We start from the raw sequence: 20,976 nt of genomic DNA, 5'->3' as shown, positions 1-20,976 counted from the left end.
TCCCAACAGGGCAGATAATTACAATCAAAGCATCAACTCACAGACTCTGAGGAGATTTTCTTCAAAAGATCAGCCCCTGGGGTTCCAACGAGTCTTAAAATGAGCTTCAACTGATCAATATCTAATGGTGGACTATAAAGGAAAATGTTGGGACAAAATAAAAATAAAAAACAAACAACAAACAAAACAAAACAAAATACCCCCCAAATTAAATTAAACAAAAATGAAAAACCCAAACCAGGCCAAAACGGTGAACTCATCTAGATCAAGGCTTCTGCGGGACGGTCACTCCAAGTAGAACACGCTCCCCCTGTACAAAGACTCAGAATGCTGCCGCACACGTATCCAATTTAGATTCACTTGCGTTCTGTCAACATCACTCAGCAGTAAAGCGAAGTGACCGGAGCTGGGTACTCAGCTGCCAAAGACAGCAGGTGAGAACACAAGGGCTTCCCTCAGCCCACGCTACCCCCTCGCCTTCCACCGACGCATCAGTAGCAGTTAAGCGAAGAGCACTGGTAAGCAGAGCGCTACAGATAAGAAAAAAGCAGCAGAGCAGAGGAGCGAGGGCTAGCCAAGGCCACCTGTGAATATTCCCCGAAAGCCTTCACCTAAGGAGCCTGTGACACGACAGGAGCCTTTGACCATCCCAGAGTCTAACCACTCGAGTGAGCCCTCTAGAAAACTTCTCCCTCTACGTGGCCGCCGCAGGCAGAGCAGAGCGGTGAGTGACAGTCGGCCAGCAGAGGGCCCCACTCGCCCACTGCAGCGGCTCGTTCCTCAGGAGCGCCACAATGAAGCAGAGCAGAGAGGCTTCCACCTCACAAAGGCAGTGACAAACCTCACACGTCCCAGAGGCTCTGAACAATAGGCTACAACGTCCAAACCTTTATTCTGGTAGCCAACTCTTCCATGCACACTCAGGATGTCTGTGCACGTATTAACCAGAAGCCAAAAACTTTTCATTTGTTCTTACTGCCTTTAGCCTTGCCTAAAAAGGAAGTTAAAAGGGGAGAGAAAAAAAATCATATAAAACAGCTTTTAATATCCTCTATGAAAATGTGAGTAGCGTATCTCCATGTCTATACTGACATTCAGGGAAAAAGGAAGGGAGGAGGACTGTCTTGTGATGCCTGTCACAAATCCTGTCAGGTTTTTCGCCTATTAGGTCCTTCTCAACTTCAGGTCTCAGCTTAAACTTCACTTCCTCGGAAAGGCCTCCCCAACACTCTAAATAAGGAAGCCCCCTCTTCCCTGTATTCTCTGCCTCAACACAATGCTGGCAAACATCAAAGTGCTTATCACAATCTAGAGTTACTTTGTTTGCTGTCTGTCACGTCTACGGATCCGTAGCTCCATGAGGGCAGGGGCCACCCTGGCTGTTCACGCCACCTATCCCCAGCACTTAGCCTGCCACCTGCTACGTGGTGGGCAGTCAAAAGACTTGAGGAGAAGGTCGAGCAGGATGGAAAGGAGGATGGAAGAAAAGACTTCTGCGTATGATTACACATATAAAGGTAATGTGGTGTAACTTAAAAATAATGGCCTCTGCAAACCATAGTTGCCTAAGTTACAGGAATTACTTATGCAATATCACTGGCATCTTGCCCTGTTCTTTTTTTTTCCCCCAGATACGAAACTGACTTAAATGGAAGAAAATTCTAGACAGGAGTCAGCAAAACTCAGCCTGCTGCCTGTTTTGAAAATAAAGTTTTATTGGCACACAGCCACGCCCGTTCTTTCATGTGCTGCTTTCACCCTACACAGCAGAACTGAGTAGTTACAACAGAAACCACAGGGTCCCCAAACTCTTATTTGGCTCTTTAAGAAAAGATTTGTGAAACCCCATCCTTGACCCAAACAACTTGTGTTCTATAGAAAACAAGGATAAATTAGAAACAAGTCCACACACAAACTATTTCTAAATTAAGAATAGTAGAGAATATTGTCATCTGCAAATGGCAAGAATCAATGTGTTCTGGAGGGTAAAATTTCAATACTGGTTCTTAGTTCAAAGTGTTGACAAGAAAAAAAATCTAAAGCATGCATTAATGGGGACGGAGTGGGGAAGGTGGATGATTACTGTCTTGCTCTAAAATAATCAAATTAACTATACAACAATAGAATTTAGTACAAGATCCCCTCTGCCCATTTAAAATTATTCAATTTACAAGTATTAAGTCTCCTCACATGCTTCAGGAACAAATTTAAGTGGGTAGCTATCCCACATCACAAAACATATCATATATGAAAACCAACTAGACTCCTTCAACTCTCAAACAGGAAGTTTTACAATATACGCATTAAAAACCAGTCTCTAGAAATAAAGCTGTTGAGATTGGTACTCTCATTTAAGATACTCCTGACTACTGAAATGAGGGTCAAGGTTTACACTCCCTCCGGGACGACAGAAGACTCTGGGCTGTTTCTTTACTGCCCTCACTTCACTTCAACATACCTAAAGAGTATGCCACCCCCACTACTCACAGTGCTCCCTGGAGCAAAGAGTTGGGGGACCCCGTGTCTCTCTCCTGCTTCTGCCAGTATGAAACAATCACAGGTCTGAAGAATAAAGCCCCAATTCCTCAGCGCCTCAAGGCCCTCCCTGATTTGGCACCAAGCTTCTCGCTTCTTTTCTGACTCTGCCTCAGACTATGGCTCCTTGATGTACTCAATGCCTCAGTGCACACCAAATATTCTAGGCACTGCTCAGCTTCCAGCTTCTTATTTCTCCAAGTCATAAACAGAAAAACCTTCCACTCTCCCCTCCCACCAAGTCTTCTTCTTATTTATTCTTCAAAGTCCTACTCAAACAAGGACTCTGCCATGAAGTCTTTCTGGATATCTTAGGTTCAAATTAATCTCTACTTCTTCTCAATAATTCACTTTATACCTTTATTATAGCATTTTTATCACTGTCTTATTTTATAATTAGAGAGCAGACATTTGTCCCAGTAACTCCTATAACTCACTTCCACTGAGTATGATCACTGTTTTTCGGAACAGCTGCTACTTTATCTCTAGCACCTTCCACAGAGTAGTTTGATAAATATTGGTTGGCTGGAAAAGACTTGCTGTAATATGCTTTTTAACTCAGCTCCACCCCCTGCCTTGTCCTCAAAACCTATAATGACCACACTCTATGGAAAATCTAAATACAAAAAACAGTTAAGAAAAGTTGTTTCAGGGGCGCCTGGGTGGCACAGTCGTTAAGTGTCTGCCTTCGGCTCAGGGCGTGATCCCGGCGTTCTGGGATCGAGCCCCACATCAGGCTCCTCCGCTGGGAGCCTGCTTCTTCCTCTCCCACTCCCCCTGCTTGTGTTCCCTCTCTCGCTGGCTGTCTCTATCTCTGTCAAATAAATAAATAAAAAATCTTAAAAAAAAAGAAAAGTTGTTTCATTTAGCATCAGGCTTAACAAATTTTTTGAACACTCCATCTGAAGTGTGTACCATAGAGAACATACAGACATGGTGCCATGAGTGCGTTAAGGGCTGTGGACAAAGAGAGTCGCTACAGCAGGATAGCCAATATGTAGGAGATTAGTAAACACACAATGCAAGATAAAAATCTACTTCGTAGCTAAAAGCACTTGCACGAAGGAAGTCAAAGCATGCAGACCTCGGAAGAAATCACCATTGGTTTTCCAAGAACTGGCAAATCCATCGAAATACAGGTCAGTCTTCCAATAGTACCAGCTACTGTAAGGCCATTACAATTTGTCCAGGCAGTTAAGGCCAGAAGGCGCTTCAAGTAGCTACATAAGCAGAGCAAAGCACAATTTACCACATTATGACAATTAGTTATCTCCACAAGTCATCCTTCATAACTAGTTGAACCCTTTTTTTTTTCCCAGATAGAAGAAATTTTTACTATTAGGTAAAAATGCGCTTTATTGGTCATAATCAAATTGTCAAAATTTAAATCCTAGATCTGGTTCTTTCTAAAACAACCACTGAGACCTAAGATAATTCTTTTCGGTTCTCTGTAACAAAAGTAAAAGGTAGAACAAACAGTTAAGGAAATCAACTTAAGGGTACTAGGGTAATTATAGAAAATAAGAGAGGAATATTCTCTTCACTTCTAAGTGTTCTAGGCAACTCCAAGAAAGCGTCCACAGGCCAGAGAGTTGAAGACGAGGAAGAGGACCAGTGGCAGGACCTCCCTGACGCTACTGCTGCGTGTGAGCCACAGTTTTCAATGTGACAAAACCCATATGGACAAAGCCAGAACATCAGTGTTTGGAGGGTAGGAGATCCTCCTGGTGACAGGATGGACTAGAAGAAGACTTAACCTACTTTCTTCTCTTCCTGGTTGTCAAAATAGTAATTTTCACTGTCACATACACAAAAATTCTTAAGGTACTCTAGGTTTGTGGACACACATGAAAATTCCAACCTTTTCTGGGAAAAAAAATTTCTATGTTTTCAAGTTGGGAGAAGAAAAGGCAATTAATCTAGTGAAATATTTTTCTTCTTCAACATTTATTAGGACACTTGCTTTTAGTGTCTGAAGTAGAACTGCTTTTTTAAAATGAGAGAGAACAGGGGCGCCTGGGTGGCTCAATTGGTTGAGTGCCAACTCTTGGTTTTGGCTCAGGTCATGATCTCAGGGTCTTGAGATCAAGCCCTGAGTCAGGCTCTGTGCTGGGCAGAGAGTCTACTTGAGATTCTCTCTCTCCCTCTGCCCCTGCCCCTCCTCCCTTAAAATAAATAAATAAATAAATTCTAAAATGAGAGAAAACAAGGGTGCCTCGCTGGCTCCCTTAGCTGGTGGAGCACGCAACTCTCGATCTCAGGATTGTGAGTTTGAGCCCTACGCTGGGAGTAGAGCTTACTTTAAACATTTTTTTTAATTAAAAAAAATAAAATGAGGGGCGCCTGGGTGGCACAGCGGTTAAGCGTCTGCCTTCGGCTCAGGACGTGATCCCGGCGTTATGGAATCGAGCCCCACATCAGGCTCCTCCGCTATGAGCCTGCTTCTTCCTCTCCCATTCCCCCTGCTTGTGTTCCCTCTCTCGCTGGCTGTCTCTATCTCTGTCAAATAAATAAAATCTTTAAAAAAAAAAATAAAAAATAAAATGAGAGACTATTTGAAACCAGTGACTGCAAGTGAGGAGTAGATACGACAGGAAGGGGTCACCACAAGTTTTTTTTTTTAGCTCTATTGGCATGTTTTATCTCACGATCTGGGAGCTATGAACATAGGTGCTCATTATATTATTCTTTGTCTTTCTGTAAGTATTTCATAAAATGTTTGAAAAAAATCAAAGGAAGAAATGAATAAAGCAGAATTAAGGAACAAATTTAATACACTAAGGAAATTCATATGGAGTAAGACAGCAGCTAATGGCAAGTGGATTATAACTCATCAGCTCCATCATCCTCTAGTTAACATCTTTTAAGAGTATCACTTCTATTAAAATGAAAGAAGAAAGAAAGTTTTACACATTTAGGAAATTCATGTGATTACCTAGGAAAGGAAAACCACAGCAAGCAAATGCTGTGATCTCTGAAAGAGAAAACAGTATCTGGTGGGTAACAGAGTTGTGAAACTCATTTTCTCTCTTCCTGTAGGCTACAAACTATTAAGTCTTGGTAAAACTATTTTCTAACTGGTCACGCTTCTCAAAACCAATGGCATTTGAAATAAGTTAGCACTAGACCTGAAGAGACATTCTGTATCCTCACTCTCTTCTAAATATGACGTGCTGCCAGCCATGTCCACTTCATATTCCTAGTCAACTGGACTTACAAGGCAGGGCTTCATTCTTTAAATAAATAATACTGTTTTTGAGCTAGATGGAAGAATCTACATAGTATAAACAAAAATAGTTTCTAAACTAACAATATATAATTAGCTTTAAGACAAAAATTAGTATTTCTTATACCTTTAGGGAAACTCTAAGGATTATTAACAACCAGTACTAAAAGAATCTCTCAAGGAGGGGACTAATTACAAAAAAAAAAAAAAAGAGAGAGAAAGAGAGAAAGGTAGAATAGAAACAAGACTTGCAGAGATCTAAAACTGCACTGTCCAATGCAATACCAATCATGTGTGATTAATTAAATTTAAATGTAATCTAAATAAAATCTAATAAAACTTGAACTTTGGATTAAAAACACTCATAAAACTATGAATACCAAGGAACTTCTCTGGCATGATGCTTCCTCGACATGATAAAGAGCATTTATTGAAAAATACACAGCTAAAATCATAGACAGTGGAGAAAGACTGAAAACTTTCCCTCTAAGATAAGAAGAAAACGAGGATGCCCACTTCACCACTGCTATTCAACACTGTACTGTGAGTTCCAGCCAGAAAAACTGGGAAGGAGAAGGAAAACCATCTCTATTTGCAGATGACACAATCCTATGTATAGAAAATACCAGAGAATTTAAAAGAAAGCTACTAGAGCTAATAAACAAATTGAGTAAAGATGCAGTGTACAAAATCAACCAATTATCAGTTGTGTTTCTATACACCAACAATAAACAACCTGAAAAGGAAATTAAGAAAATAATTTCAGGGGTGCCTTGGTGGCTCAGTCAGTTAAGCATCTGCCTTCAAATCAGGTCATGATCCCAGGACCCTGGAATCAAGCCCTATGTCAGGCTCCCTGCTCGGCAGGGAGTCTGCTTCTCCCTCTCCCGCTACCCCTTCACCCGCTTGTGCTCTTTCTCTTTCTCTCAAATAAATAAATAAAATCTTAAAAAAAAAAAACACAAAAGACAAAAAACAAAAAGAAAAAAGAAAGCAAAATTCCATTTATAATCTTTTATTCTAAAAGAATAAAATACCTAGGAATAAATTTAACCACGAAGGTGAAAGATTTGTCCAATGAAAAGTATAAACCATTGCTGAAAGGAATTAAGAACTAATAAATGGGAAGACATCAGTATTCATGGATAGGAAAACTTAATACTGTTAAGATGTCAATAATACCCAAAGTGACCTAAAAATTCAACACAATCTCTATCAAAATTCCAATAGTCTTTTCCGCAGAAATGCAAAAGTCGATCCTCAAATTCGTACGGGATTACAAAAGACCCTGAAGAGCCAAAACCAAAACCAAACACTTCACAGTGAGAACAAAGGTGAAGGATTCATACTTCCTGAATTCAAAACTTACCATATAGTTTCAGGAATCAAAACAGTGTGGAACTGCTATAAGGACAGATATACAGACCAATGGAACAGAATTAGCTTTTGACAGAAGTGCCAGGCCCATTCGGGGCGGAGAGAATAGTCTCTTCAACAAATGGTGCTGAGACCACGGGATTTCCACGTGCAAAAGAATAAAGCTGGACCTCCAACCTGACATCGTGTACAAAAATTAACTTGAAATGGATCAAAGACCTAAATATAAGAGATAGACCCATACAATTCTTAGTAGAAAACACAGTAAATCTTCACAACCTTGAATTTGGTAATATATTCTTAGATATGACATGAACAAAAGAAAAATAAATTGGAACTTTAAAAAATCAAAATCTTAGTACATAAAAGGACATTATCAAGAAAGTGAACAGACAGCCCACAGAAGGGGAGAAAATATTTTCAAATCATGCATTTAATGAAGGTTTAATATCCAGAATATATGAAGAACTAAAAACTCAACAATAAAAAGACCACCCAATAAAAAATGGCTAATGGACTTGAACAGATATTCCTCCACAGAAGATACACAGATGGACAATAAACACAGGAAAAGATGTTCAACATTATTGTTCATTAGGGAAATACAAATTAAAATCACAAAGAGGTACCACTTCGTACCTATGAGGACGGCTATAATTTTTTAAAAAGGGAGCAGGGGGGGAGGTGGAGGAGGACGGAATAAGTGTTGGTGAAGATGTGGAGAAATTGCTCATATCACTGGTGGGCAAAAATGATGCAACTAACTGCTGTGGAAGACAGTTTGGTGGCTCCTCAAAAAGCTAAACACAGAATTACCATGTGACCCAACAATTCCACCCCTAGATTTACACCACAAAACACTGAAAGCAGAGACTCAAACGAATAACTGTATGCCAATGTTCACTGTAACATTAATCACAACTGCCAAAGGTGGAAATAACCCACGTGTCAATGAACAGATGAGTCCAAGAACAAAATGTGGCCTACACACACAACGGCCATCGCAACATAACGGAACATAACAGTTCTGGGTAACATGCTACGACACGGATGAACCTTGAAAACATTATGGCTGAGGGAAATAATCAAGAAATAAAAGAACAAATATTGTGTGATTCCACTTATAAGAAATATCTAGAATAAGCAAATTCAGAAAGTACAAGAGAGGAAACCGGAGGCTGTGGGAAAAGAAAAATGGGGGAGTTATTGTTCACTGGGTACAGAGTTTTGGTTTCAGGTGATGAAAATGTTTTGGAAATAAGATAGGGGTGATGGCCGCACAACTTTGTGAATGTAATTAGTGCCAGTGGACTGTACATTTTAAGATGATTAAAATGGTAGATTTTGTAGGCATATTTTACCACAATAAGGAAAAGTTAAAATGGCACATTTTATGTTAATACATTTTACCACAGAGATATTTTTAATCAGTTCCTAAGTTTCACTAGCCACATTTTAAGTGCTCCATAGCCACATGTGGCTGGTGGCCACCAACCACCATAGTGTACAGCACAAATATAACACAACTGCAACAACACAGAAAATTCTATTAGCGCTTATCTAGAAGCCACCAGCTCTAAATGCAAGCTGATTAATACAGGAGGAAAACAGGGAGAAAACTGCACTCAAATAAAGAGCACTCTGCTCTAGAGGTCGCCTCAGCATGCAGATTCATTTAAAAATCATAAATAAGAGGTAGCTGCATTCTTCTCTGGGCAAAGGAAGAATATGTGGGCCCAGCACATTCTCCAAAGGTTTTAAGAAGAGAAGTTCTAGAAATTAGGGGAATAGGCAACAAATAAAATAATGGAAAGAAACTGTGACCTGAGTCATAAATAACAGTTTTGGATCTATCTTCTCTGGGTTTTGGTTTCCTCACATCTATAAAAACAGGGGGTTCCATTAGAGGTTTTCTCACATCCTTCTAGGCCCCCAAGTAGATAAGTCCAAATTCTTAACTTTCTGATCTCATGGGTATATTAAAAAAAAAAAATGAGGGAAGACTGCCTAACTAAGTAATTTTTTAAGGATCAGCCTAAAAGATTAAAAATAAAAGTCAAACGGGTTAAACTCCAGTTGTGCTCGACACCTGCTACACACTAGAATCAATTGGGGACTTAAAAAATATGCCAGAGCCCATGCTTTGACCCCACACCAACTGTAGTTGAGTCTCTGGGGTGGTGCCCAGGCATTTGGAGTTTTTAAAAGCTCCCTAAAATATTTTGATGAAAAAAGAGGGTTAAGAACCACTATGCTAGACTATAAGCAATTGCACACTTCAGGCAAGAAAAAAAATAGAAAACACTTCCCTCTTCCCTTGTCAGGCCACCAAAACTACACCCAAACAGATGACAACTGACAAGATGGGGGTTCTGGTATATTACAAATACAAATCCTCTGATTTTGATTTTTATGATCCAGGAGAATATCTGTCTCAAAAAGAGCCAAGCAGAGAAGAAATGGTGTATTACTAACATGAGAATTTTGAAATGAATTTTCATGTATTGAAAAAAAGAAGCCCATGGTAAAAAATCTAAATGCTAGGTTTTCTAGTTAAAGCTCATAGAAGGAAAAGAAGTACGCATAAAAAAGGAATACTTCCTACAGGCTGAAAGCTAGCATTCTTTTATTTTATTTTTTCGAGAGAGTATGTGCATGTGCAAGAGAGGGGAGGTGGGGGGCGGTGGGCAGAGGGAAAGGGAGAAAGAGAATCTCAAACAGGCTCCACACCAACATAGAGACCGATGTGGGGCTCGATCTCACAAACTAACAAAAACCTGAGCTGAACTCAAGACTCAGATGCTTAACTAACTGAGCCACCCAGGCGCGCGTGAAAGTTAGCATTCTAAAACAGTCAGACACCAGGGAGTAAGCAGCTGTCTGTGAGATAAAACCACAGGGCACAGCTGCTTTGAAACCTTTCTACCAGTAGCCTGCCGAGGGGACCCACCTTTACTACTTGTTACAATAGTTAAATAAAACAAAAAAATTAAACTTCAATGATTCAGAGGTAGACAACAGAGTGGGAAGGTAAAGGAAAAACTGTTTCCCAAAAGTCGCTAATGAAGATGATGACAAATATTTCCTGGCAGGCTCTAAGAACTTTCCAGATACTATCTCACCTTGTGAGGTATATACCATTAACATTTTATGGTTAAGGAAACCAGGAGATAGAGGTTAGAAAATATGGTCTAAGTCACACAGCTGGGAGTAAAAGAGGTAGGATCTAAACCCAGGAAGTCTGATTCCAGAGTATGTGCTCTTGACTAGGACACCCGGCTGTCTCTCTCTCTGCACCACTCTGGTTATCTATGTAGGCATAAGTGTCTGTGGCTGACTGAAGACAGACGGAGCTACAGATAATAAAGGAGACGAGGGGGAGAAGGGAATAGAGCAATGCATCAGAGTAGTATGCTCGGGAAGACAGGCTAAAGGATGGGACTCTGAGATACGTACCTGAGGAAAGGGGGAATTACAAATTTTCCCTAATTCTCTTAGCCTGAACTGTAATGTATATGCCACATTTCTAAGATGCAGACATAAGGTGAATGAAGTAAAGGACAAAGGAGAAACACTAGGTATTTAAACTTAGAATCTGGGAATGAGGAGCAATAATAATAATAGGGAGACAGAGCTCTGTATCAATGCAGAAATATTCAGAGGGAAATAAACAGCTTTGCCTGAGGGGCAGAAGTTTTTCAGTTCATTAGGAAAGTACATTTCCTCTAGCAGAAGATAGTTAGAACACGTCGATAGGCAATATGAACACCACAGTCACCACAGAAGTATATCCCAAACTGTAAGCAAGTAAACTTGATGTTCTGGTTTATCAACTCAATGAGTTTGCTTAGGTGAGGGGCTGAAACAGCTTTTAGGTCTCTAAGCATGATAGAACACATTCATAACATAACTGCAGTATCTTTAAAGCTCAACCAAACCCACTCCCCCCCAAGCTAGTCAGATGAATTTTACAAAAATCTTCAAACCTAATTGTAGACACATAAGTCAGCATTCTTTCTCACCTGAACATTTTCCCCAAGTGAAAGAAATGGGAGTTCCAACAAACCTATTCCTAAACCATGAAATGGGCATGCAGCAGATAGGAAAGGACCTAAAATAAAAGGGCCATGATAAACTATAAACTAATAATAAATCTGGAAGTAAATTAAGGTTTGGCTACACTCCAGGCTAAAAACAAAACCGTACTGGGAAAGAAAAAGGCACACGTCAGGATGACCTTATCATTTCTTGTTTTTATTATTTGTTGTTAAACAACAAATATAAAAAGAGGCAGCAGGTCCCTCATTATAGGGACCAAATACAATCTTTTTAACATGTAAACCAAACATAAAAGCTAAAGATACCCCTGATTTGTAAATGGGTACCTTGTGCTCATTAAGTGTTGGACAAGCAGACTAAACCAGTCATTGAGATCTGGAGCTTCTCAGGAATACGCTCAGGTTGCAGAACTGCTGTGGGAAGATTAATATAACAAGGGACTCACTGCCAAAAAGATGAAATGTGAGAGATGTAAAGAGTTCTCCAGCTTATGAAGAATTTTTCCAACTCACGCAATTAAATTGAAGCCTCTTTCTTGACAAGGCAAGATACTAAGCCAGAGGGCAGATCTCGTAACACATATCTGAACTATTGAAGCAAGTAACTGAGAGCCTTCCCTAGAGATAGATAAAAGCAATATACTTCCGTGGACACTGGAATACAAGAAACAAGAATCCAAAACTTTTCAAAGGATACGGTCTGTACCAGGAAACAACGTTCTTCCAGTCAACAGCTCGGCCATTATGCATCCCACTGACCAAATATCAACTGGCAAAATTAAAGAGAAAAGGGCATATGATATCACTGTTATCATACTTGACCACAAATGGAACTATAACTAGAGGTGAAATACTCAAATTAATATATAATACATCCAAGGTTCAACAATCATACTCTTCTTTATAGAAGTAAGCCTATTAAGACATTTACCCGACTAAAGGGCTTCTTAGGTAGGACGTCAAAACATAGTTAAAGCAAGAGAAACAAGCTGCTCGCAAAGGGGCAGAGATTCTTATTGGTAGGAATGGTAGATTCTCCAAAGTAATGTGGAGAGGTTAAAACTGAACCCATTGTCTTCAGGTGGAAGTACTCACAGAATATGTTGGAAATCTAAATAAGTAAAAACCCAACTGCTAAATCACAAAGTTTGAAAGCTGTGTAAAAAAACCCCACTTTCTATCTGAATACCTGAAATATTTCCTGTAGACTTTAAAAGGATCACTGGGTGGGGGGGAAAAAGATGTTTCCTCCCACTCCCATCATCTCCACTTCTGAGAATCCCAAATACACCCAACGTCGTGACTAATAAGGTGCTAAATAACCACTAAAAGCAATACCTGTCTGGTTGTAATGCATCCAGTTCAGCATGATCTCAGGAGCCCTGTACCACCTGGTGGCCACATAGCCTGTCATTTCATCATCTGTATGTCGGGCCAGTCCAAAATCCAAGATCTAAGGGAGAGAAGAGAAATCAGGCACTGGAACAGTCAAGCTCCTAAGACTTATAAAGCAGGAGGGGAAAAAACTCTAACGCCTTAGAAAAAGGAAGAACAATATAGTACTTTCATAAACATACTTCCTAGTCCATGCTTAGAATGTATGATAAATGCAGCAAAAACTTTAAAAAATAAAATTACAAAAAGCTAAACAAAAAATGCTACTCCTAGGGATTTACCCCAAGAGAAATAAAAACATACATCCACCCAAAGGCTTGAATATGAATATTCATAGCAGCTGTACACAGCCCCAAACTAGAATTAAAGCAAACGTCTATCAACAGGTAGATGGATAAACAAATTGTGGCATATTCATAAAATGAATACTACTCAATACAACACAGATTTCAAAATATTATACTGAGCATAAGTTAGATACACACACAAATACTGCAGGATTCCATTTATATGAAATTCCAGAAAAAATAAATCTATTCTAAGTGTCAACGAGCACATCAGTGGTTGTCAGAAGCCAGAATTAGGGGTAGTGGAAGGGTGGGGGCAGAGGACTGCCTAGGAAGGAGCACAAGGCAACTTTCTGAAGTGATAAACTGTTCTTTATTTTAATTGTGTTGGTGGTTAAATGGATATAAAAATTTTGCCAAGCATACACTTAAAATGATGCATTTTATTATATTTAATTATGTTTAAAGATTAAGAAGAAGAAAAAACATTCCAGAGCTGCTTGCTCTCTACAGACTACCTACATTCTATTTGAATTATTTTGAATGAGTGGCTTCTGCCATTTTTCTCTTAGGAAACTGATCTAGTAATTATTTCTTCAGGATTGCTTACTTGATATTCAGATTATACTTTTCCTTTATTATAACTTATAAATTAAATTTCTTACTTAACTTTACTTTAAAATGAAAACAAGATACCTGATGCCATCTTCAATGTCCTGTAAACTAAAACTTACGAAGTCTGTGGTTCAAATTTCAAAATCTGATATTCCTAAGGACGGTATGAGTTTTCAGATAAAAAGTTCCATTACTGGAACTGTTTCATTACTCTGCCTGGTTAGCCAAACATAAAATTACACATTGAAACAAACAATTACCAGTGTCTCTTCATCTCACCTTCAGCTCACAGTCTTCATTCACAGCTAGATTACTAGGTTTTAGGTCCTAGGAAGCAAGTACAGAGAGGACACGATCAACATCATGATACACGGTAGGTTTTCTCCCTACAGGTAATGACGAAGATCCAAACATGAAGGTAAGACTTTATCCAGCCATCAGTGATCTCCATCTATAGTCATAGCTAGTCTTAATTAGCCTTAAAAAACTAAAAACTATACATCTTCTTTCTTTAATCAGTTTAAACCTAAAGCAAAGTTAGAATCAATCAATAGTTCCATCGCTAAAGTAAATTCAGATTAGGATTTTGGCTGAATGCCAGTCCTCTCCACTTCAGTACCCCCCCCTCCCCAAATAATTTAATCAAAATCACAATACATTACCCTGTGAATTATGTCAGCTGAATGTATATACTGTGAAAGAGAAAAGTCAGTTAATCAAAAAGTTATCTCCAAACTCTTACAGTCATATGACATAGTTGAAGTATATTTTCATGAGCCAATAAGAACTGCTAGTATTAAATAATGGGATTAGAAATGGGAACAAGTAATTAACAGTAATCTGTTCATTTATACATATCTACAATGATTTCTATACCATCAACTCTACTGATAGAGTTGAGGCATGAGTTAAACAGAGCTTTCAACCTGTTTTCTGGTGGGTGTTATGGAGCTCAATAAGGACTCAAAGCCGCTAAATGTCAAAGGTGGCTTAATTTTAAAACATTACTTACCTGCCCCTCCCACAAATAAATTAGGCTCCTTGAGGAGGTTTTTAAAGTTTCAACATGACACTGACCAGATATTAGATTATATCAAGAAATTATTACTACTCTTTAGATGTAAGAATGAAGTCCTGAGCTCTTGGACATACATACTGAAATATCTATGGGTGGAATGACAATATGTCTGGACCTGCCTTAAAATAATCCAGGGATTGAGGAATACAAAAGAAACAAGATTTGCCCATATGTTGGTAACTGTGGTCACTGAGTAAACATAGGGGTTCACTACACTGATGTACTTGTGATTTTGTGAGTGTTTGAAATTTTCCATAAGAAAAGTTTTTTTCCCCCTCCCTTTTCTTAAGCCTTGGAATGGAGAAAGGAAGAACATACCTTGAGACCTCGGAGAATCTGGTAGATGAGGAACTGAACATGGTCATCCGTAAGCTTCTGACATTTCACAATGTTGTTCAGATCCGCTCCCATGAGATGGGTCACCAGATACCTAGAAATTAATGGAGAGTTACACAACAATCCAGAACCCCTATGAAAGCTCTTATCTTCATAAGACTTCCAAAAGTTTTTAAGAAGAGGCCACTCCTAAATGGCAACCTACTGAATAGAAGATATTTGCAAACGACATTATCTGATAAAGGGTTAGTATCCAAAATATATAAACTGATACAACTCAATACCCAAAAACCAAATAATCCAATTAAGAAATGGGCAGAAGACATGAACAGACATTTCTCCAAAGAAGACATACAGACGGCCAACAGACACATGAAAAGATGCTCAACGTCACTTATCATCAAGGAAATGCAAATCAAAACTACAATGAGATAACACTTTACACCTGTCAGAATGGCTACAATTAAAAACACAAGAAACAACCAGTGTTGGTGAGGATGTGGAGAAAAAGGAACCCTCTTGCACTGTTGGTGGGAACGCAAAATGGTGCAGCTGCTGTGGAAAATGGTATGGAGGTTTCTCAAAAAATTGAAAATACAACTACTCTACAATCCAGTAATTGCACTATTGGGTATTTACCCCAAAATACAAAAGCACTAATTCAAAGGGATACATGCACCCCTATGTTTACTGCGGCACTATTTACAATAGCCAAACTACGGAAGCAGGCCAAGTGTCCATCGATAGATGAATGGATGAAGATGTAGTGTGTGTGTGTGTGTGTGTGTGTGTGTGTGTGTGTGTGTGTAACGGAATATTACTCAGCCATAAAAAAGAATGAAATCTTGCCATTTGCAACAGCATGGATGGAGATAGAGAGTATAATGTTAAGCGACATAAGTCAGTCAAAGACAGATACTATATGACCTCATTCATATGTAAAACATAAGAAAGAAAACAAATGAACAAGGGGGGGGGGCAGAAAGAGAGAGACAAACCAAGAAACAGACTCTTACCTACAGAGAAGATATCTATACAAACCAGACAAGAGGTGGGTGGAATGATGGGTGAAATAGGTGATGGGGATTAAAAAGTACAGTTATCATGATGAATAAAATAAAATAAAATAAAATAAAATAAAATAAAATAAAATAAAATAAAATAAGTCACCCAGTAAGTGCCACAGTGATAGCTAAAAACTTAATAACTACTCATGGGGGCTCATTTTTAACACCCCTATCCTAACTTTACCACCTACCATCTATTTTTCTAAAAATTTCTATACTCGTTCCTACTTGATATTAGTTTTTTATCTAAAGAGAAAAGAAAAAAGCAAAGATGAAAATTAGAATGATGTATGTGTTAGTATCCGTTTTTTAAAAAAGTGTCGTTGCATGAGAAATATGCAGGGCTACTAAATGCACTGCTGTAATAAAGTATCTTGGATTTTTAAATCTATCATTATATTTCCACCTCATTATAAACCAAGTTGTAGACTCTAAAATCGTTATCTTTAAATTTTCAAATTATAATTCTCCTTTTTTTAAGATTCACTGGCAAAAGGATATTGTTCACTGACAATATTCCTGCATTTACTTTAAAGGAAGGAAGAACATTATCTATAAGCAAGACAGAACCTCTCCTCACAGGTGTGGTGCTGGTTATTAATCCTACGTGGTCAGATTAGGGAACAATTACATTCAAGTCCAACAGGTTCACCATGGATATTCTAGATGCAATGCCTTACCCACTCATTACTGTATTACACAGCCATGGGAACATAAAAACCAGATCAGTACTAAAAAGGCTGAATTTTTAAAAAGCAGGTTAGGTTTTATCTACCATGTAAGAATCACTACGCATTCCTGAGGCTGAATAATAATGTATACCAGCTGAGCTATAAAGAATGCTGATTTCATTTCATTTCCATCTTTATTTTTTATATAAATTGGAGGGAAAGAAACCAGGCTAGTAAATTTAAATCTACTATTAATATATTGTATAAATAAATATGTACAGACTTCTCTACACACACACACAATATTATTATTTAAATTTCCTCAAAAAGGAATTGAATTTTTTTCTGTTTCATAATTTCCCTGTTGGGATGATATGGTCAGTTCCCAATTTCACAAAGATCAACAGAACTTAGCCTAGATGTAAAATTAAGGTTTTAGCATTTCATACTTTTAAAGCTTGCACAATTCAACTGCCTTGAGGAAAGGGCAGAGTCTAAATGTAACTTAAAGAAAAAACTGGACTGTCTGAAATGTTTCATGGAGGTAATTCTCTTGTAAGAGATGTTTCAAGCTGAACACAACATAACCAGAGGCAGTCAGTGTGTATTCTGTGCCAAGCACTATTTATGATGCCTGTGTCTCATGGTCTCTTCCCGACAACTCTGTAAGGTTAAGTTCCATTAGCGCTCCCATTGCATTGATGAGGAAACAAGAGACAGAACAAGGATATGTAACCTGCTCAAGTTTTAGAGTGGTAATGTCAGGGGTGGAATCGAAAACTGTCTGCTCTCAGGACCATTCATGTTCTTAATCACAGCACACACTGCCTCCAAATTCTTCCAGATGACTTCAAATTTAAGTCAAGAGAATGATCTTTTTTAAAAAAGTTTTGTAAGTATCACAATAATCTGGGAAGCAGTATCTCCAGATAATTTCCGTAGTAATTCTCAATACTTACTATCAAAGTTAATCTTTAACGAAAGAAGAAAGCTGGCAAAAACCTAGCAATATTCCATTAATCACAGTCACTGAAGTTTTTAACACCAACTGACACATAATCTGACAAATAAGAGAATGTTGCCAATAACTGGTTAATGTTTTGAAATCAGAACTTCTCCCAGAAGATCTAGTATAATGGTTGCCATATCCATATCAATTATGACAAATTGCAAAGCTTAGGCTGAGGAAGAGAGAATCTGATTTCTATTTCATAAGTGTGTTTTGCATAAAATTACATTTTATGACTTTGGATAGTACAAGGATTATTCTCTCAACTTTAAAAAATAATTTTAAAGAGAAAAGGTAAAGAAATTGTTCTAGATGATTCCACTTAGAATCTATTAATTTGTCTTGAAATAAAACCTAAAAATCTTAACAGGTCTGTGCTAGTTTACAAACATGTTAAGCAGTATTACCAATGCAACCATAGTAACTTCAAGTATAATTACCGTGTTTAAATGGTTACCAGTAGGGGCGCCTGGGTGGCTCAGTAGGTTAAGCATCTGCCTTCAGCTCAGGTCATGATCCTGGGGTCCTGGGATCAAGCTGTGTCGACCTGTGTCAGGCTCCCTGACGAGCAGGGAGCCTGCTTTTCCCTTTCTCCCTACCCCCCAACTCGTGCTCTCTTGCTATTTCTCTCTCTCTCAAATACATAAATAAAATCTTAAAAAAAATAAAATAAATAGTTACCCATGACTTAAAGCCTACACAGCCAGAAGACCACTGATCGCACAGTCTGAGAAAAAAAGAGCATGCTTTTAATTAGAATATTCCACCACTGTCCCCATCAGAAACCACATCCATTTTATCACTAAAATTTCCAGACAGAGGGTGAGACTGTCAAAACATGATGTAAGGATATAAGATTAATCGGTCGAAATGGTAGTAACTGTCAAGCATTGCCGCCAGGCTACAATGAAGTAAACTGAAAAGCGTTATTCGTGGCTGAAGTGTCTTGCAGGAACTAACCTAATGACTGTATGCCATTTCCACGACTCCCAAAGACCAATCTGCAACCACCAATTGTCAAATTCCAACTCATCACATATAGAAAGGGTTCCAAAAATAAATCTTCCAACAGTGGACAAAAGCAAGCATCACACAAAGTTACTGAATGTCTATGGAAGTGGTATGAACTTTTAAATAGTGAACAAGGGAGTGAGAGGAAAATACAGATGAGCACATTTTAAATAAGTCAATTCCAAAAAGAGCATTCACGGATAACCACGTAATTTCTACAGCATTTGTCTCTGGAAAGCAATTTAATTACATTTGAGTAAAGACGTAACTACTATTGTCAGTGTTCCTAACACCTCAAACAAATCAACGGAGGTTTGACTTAAGAACAGCTGGAATGCTATCTAGTTCTCCCGTCTTTTTTTTCCCTCCTTGTTTATCTTTAAGCTAGAAAGGAAAATCAAATGTAGAACAATTATGATGGACTTTTCGAAGGAACGGGTACCACAGATTTGGGGCCCAAGTCTAGTCAGGATTCTAAAATACCTAGTTTCTTCAACCCGAGTTGGGCAAAGAAATATACTGAAAGTTTTCTTTCAGAAAAGGAACATTTGACAATATAAAAAAACATTTATTTTGGGGTAAGAGAGAGATTTTCCCCAAATAACAAGATGAGTTACAGTTACACTATTTCAATAATTTATAATTCAGCCAGTCACAAAGAATGAGGCCTATATAACCATTTTTCTCTTTAAATGAGAAGCTGAGGCACAAGTGGAGTGGAAAAAATATGATAAATCTTAAAAATTCAAATGACAAGTTCCTTTTGGCTAGAGAGTGAGACAAGGATACCACACAAGCTCAGACTGTGCAATCTGTAAAGACAGTGATAAAGTGACTGTTCCACAGATGAAGACAGACTTACAAGGGACCTCCCCCCGCCGCCCCCAGTGTGTGAGAGGGAAAGGAAAGAATGTATTTTAGCATAATATGCAGTTGCATTTACACCTAAAGAAGGGCTATCAAAATGAATATTTGAGCAGTTCTCCATGGTAACTTTAATGAGTCTACATTTCAGCTCCGTGTCCTCAACACCTTCTATCTGCAGCTCAAAGGCACACAGCATCTGCCAGCCATGCCCACAAATTCCTGAGGTCCCAGCTGAGGCCCTCTGCCTCTGAGCTTGACAGTGGTTAACCATATCCAGAAGGCTCTGGAAGAGGTCTGCTGGGCAGCAGGACTGCTGCTGCTGCTAAGAGGCCTCCTGTTGGACTGGAGACCAGGAGCCAAAATAATGTCCAGAAGCAAAAATCCACTGGTGCGTCAGCAAAGCAGGATGTTTGGCCTGTCAGCTTCATCCTTCCCCCTCTGAGCTATTCTGAGGACCTCCCACCGCAGCTGCAGGCCACGAGAGCAGAGAGATAATGTAGGACAAGATGACCATGCTTATGATGGCAAAGAACATCAGGATGAAAATATCCAGCATTATGGAGTCCTTAGCCAAGGAGGCCTCTGGATTCCAGGCAAATGTGAGCTGTGAGCACAGAGGCTGCAGCTAGTGGAGAGAAATGGCTCCCTATTCTCCCTTCCCTACTCCCATCTTTAAAAATAAATTAAGTAGGGGCACCTGGGTGGCACAGTCAGTTAAGCCTTGGACTCTTGGTTTGGGCTTAGGTTGTGATCTCAGGGTCGTGAGATGGGGCCCTGCATCAGGCTCCACACTCAGCAGGGAAGGGAGTCTGCTTGAAATTCTCTCTCTCTTCCCCTCTCCTTCTGCCCCTCCCCCCCAAATAAATAAATAAATAGTTAAATAAAAATGAGGTAAGTAAGTAGGACCTTATTACTTTAAAGGCTTAAAAGACTATTACATGGTCTGACACAAATCTCATTTTTCACTTTTCTTGTGAAGATGGTCTCCTTTAAATTTATTCAAACTTAAGGAGCACAAATTACCATTTTCACTTTCTACCCTACGATCAAAAACGCAGAACTCTATAATAAATGGTTTTCAGTACTCTAGACAGCGCCCGTTCTAGAACTTCATTTATTAAGTTAAGTTATTGGACAACACCCAATTGTCAAGAGCCCTCCCCTACCACCTTTCTTTTTAAAGCATTATACGACCAGAAAAAAAAAAAAAAAAAAAAAACTTATGTAGAAAAAAAAGCCTCTTTTCTATCTATAGATTGGCATGTTTACTACTGTCAGCCCTATTTGATAAAGCAATTACCAAAAAAAAGCAGAAAACATTTCCGTATTTAAACAAAGTATTTAAAATAATCACAGGGATTGACAATTTGTAACCACAAGGCTCTGAAATACATCAAGTGATCCTTGGGACTTGTTACAGTCTATTTGCAACACAGCAGCAGAG

At 38.7% G+C, this 20,976-nt stretch overlaps 1 protein-coding gene across 4 annotated transcripts in view; it reads right to left on the bottom strand.

Annotated features, from left to right (window-relative positions):
- The window catches only part of MAPK14 (mitogen-activated protein kinase 14), a 72,401-nt gene that overhangs the window by 12,830 nt on the left and 38,595 nt on the right, over positions 1-20,976 (bottom strand). For 2 of the 4 annotated variants that reach the window (XM_045772059.2, XM_045772057.2), the window contains exons 4-9: positions 14,890-15,001; positions 14,156-14,185; positions 13,773-13,820; positions 12,535-12,649; positions 11,894-11,965; positions 42-121 (exon numbers count right to left, since the gene is read on the bottom strand). In XM_045772059.2, coding sequence (XP_045628015.1) covers positions 42-121; positions 11,894-11,965; positions 12,535-12,649; positions 13,773-13,820; positions 14,156-14,185; positions 14,890-15,001 — 457 coding nt within the window. The remainder of the gene's footprint in view (positions 1-41; positions 122-11,893; positions 11,966-12,534; positions 12,650-13,772; positions 13,821-14,155; positions 14,186-14,889; positions 15,002-20,976) is intronic. The other 2 variants (XM_045772060.2, XM_045772058.2) reach the window with 1 other exon arrangement.

This window comes from Ursus americanus, chromosome 32, assembly GCF_024610735.1.
Source record: "Ursus americanus isolate L20-20 chromosome 32, mUrsAme1.1.p, whole genome shotgun sequence".
NCBI classification, from domain to species: Eukaryota; Metazoa; Chordata; class Mammalia; order Carnivora; family Ursidae; genus Ursus; species Ursus americanus.
This window is presented reverse-complemented; position numbering and strand designations above follow the sequence as displayed.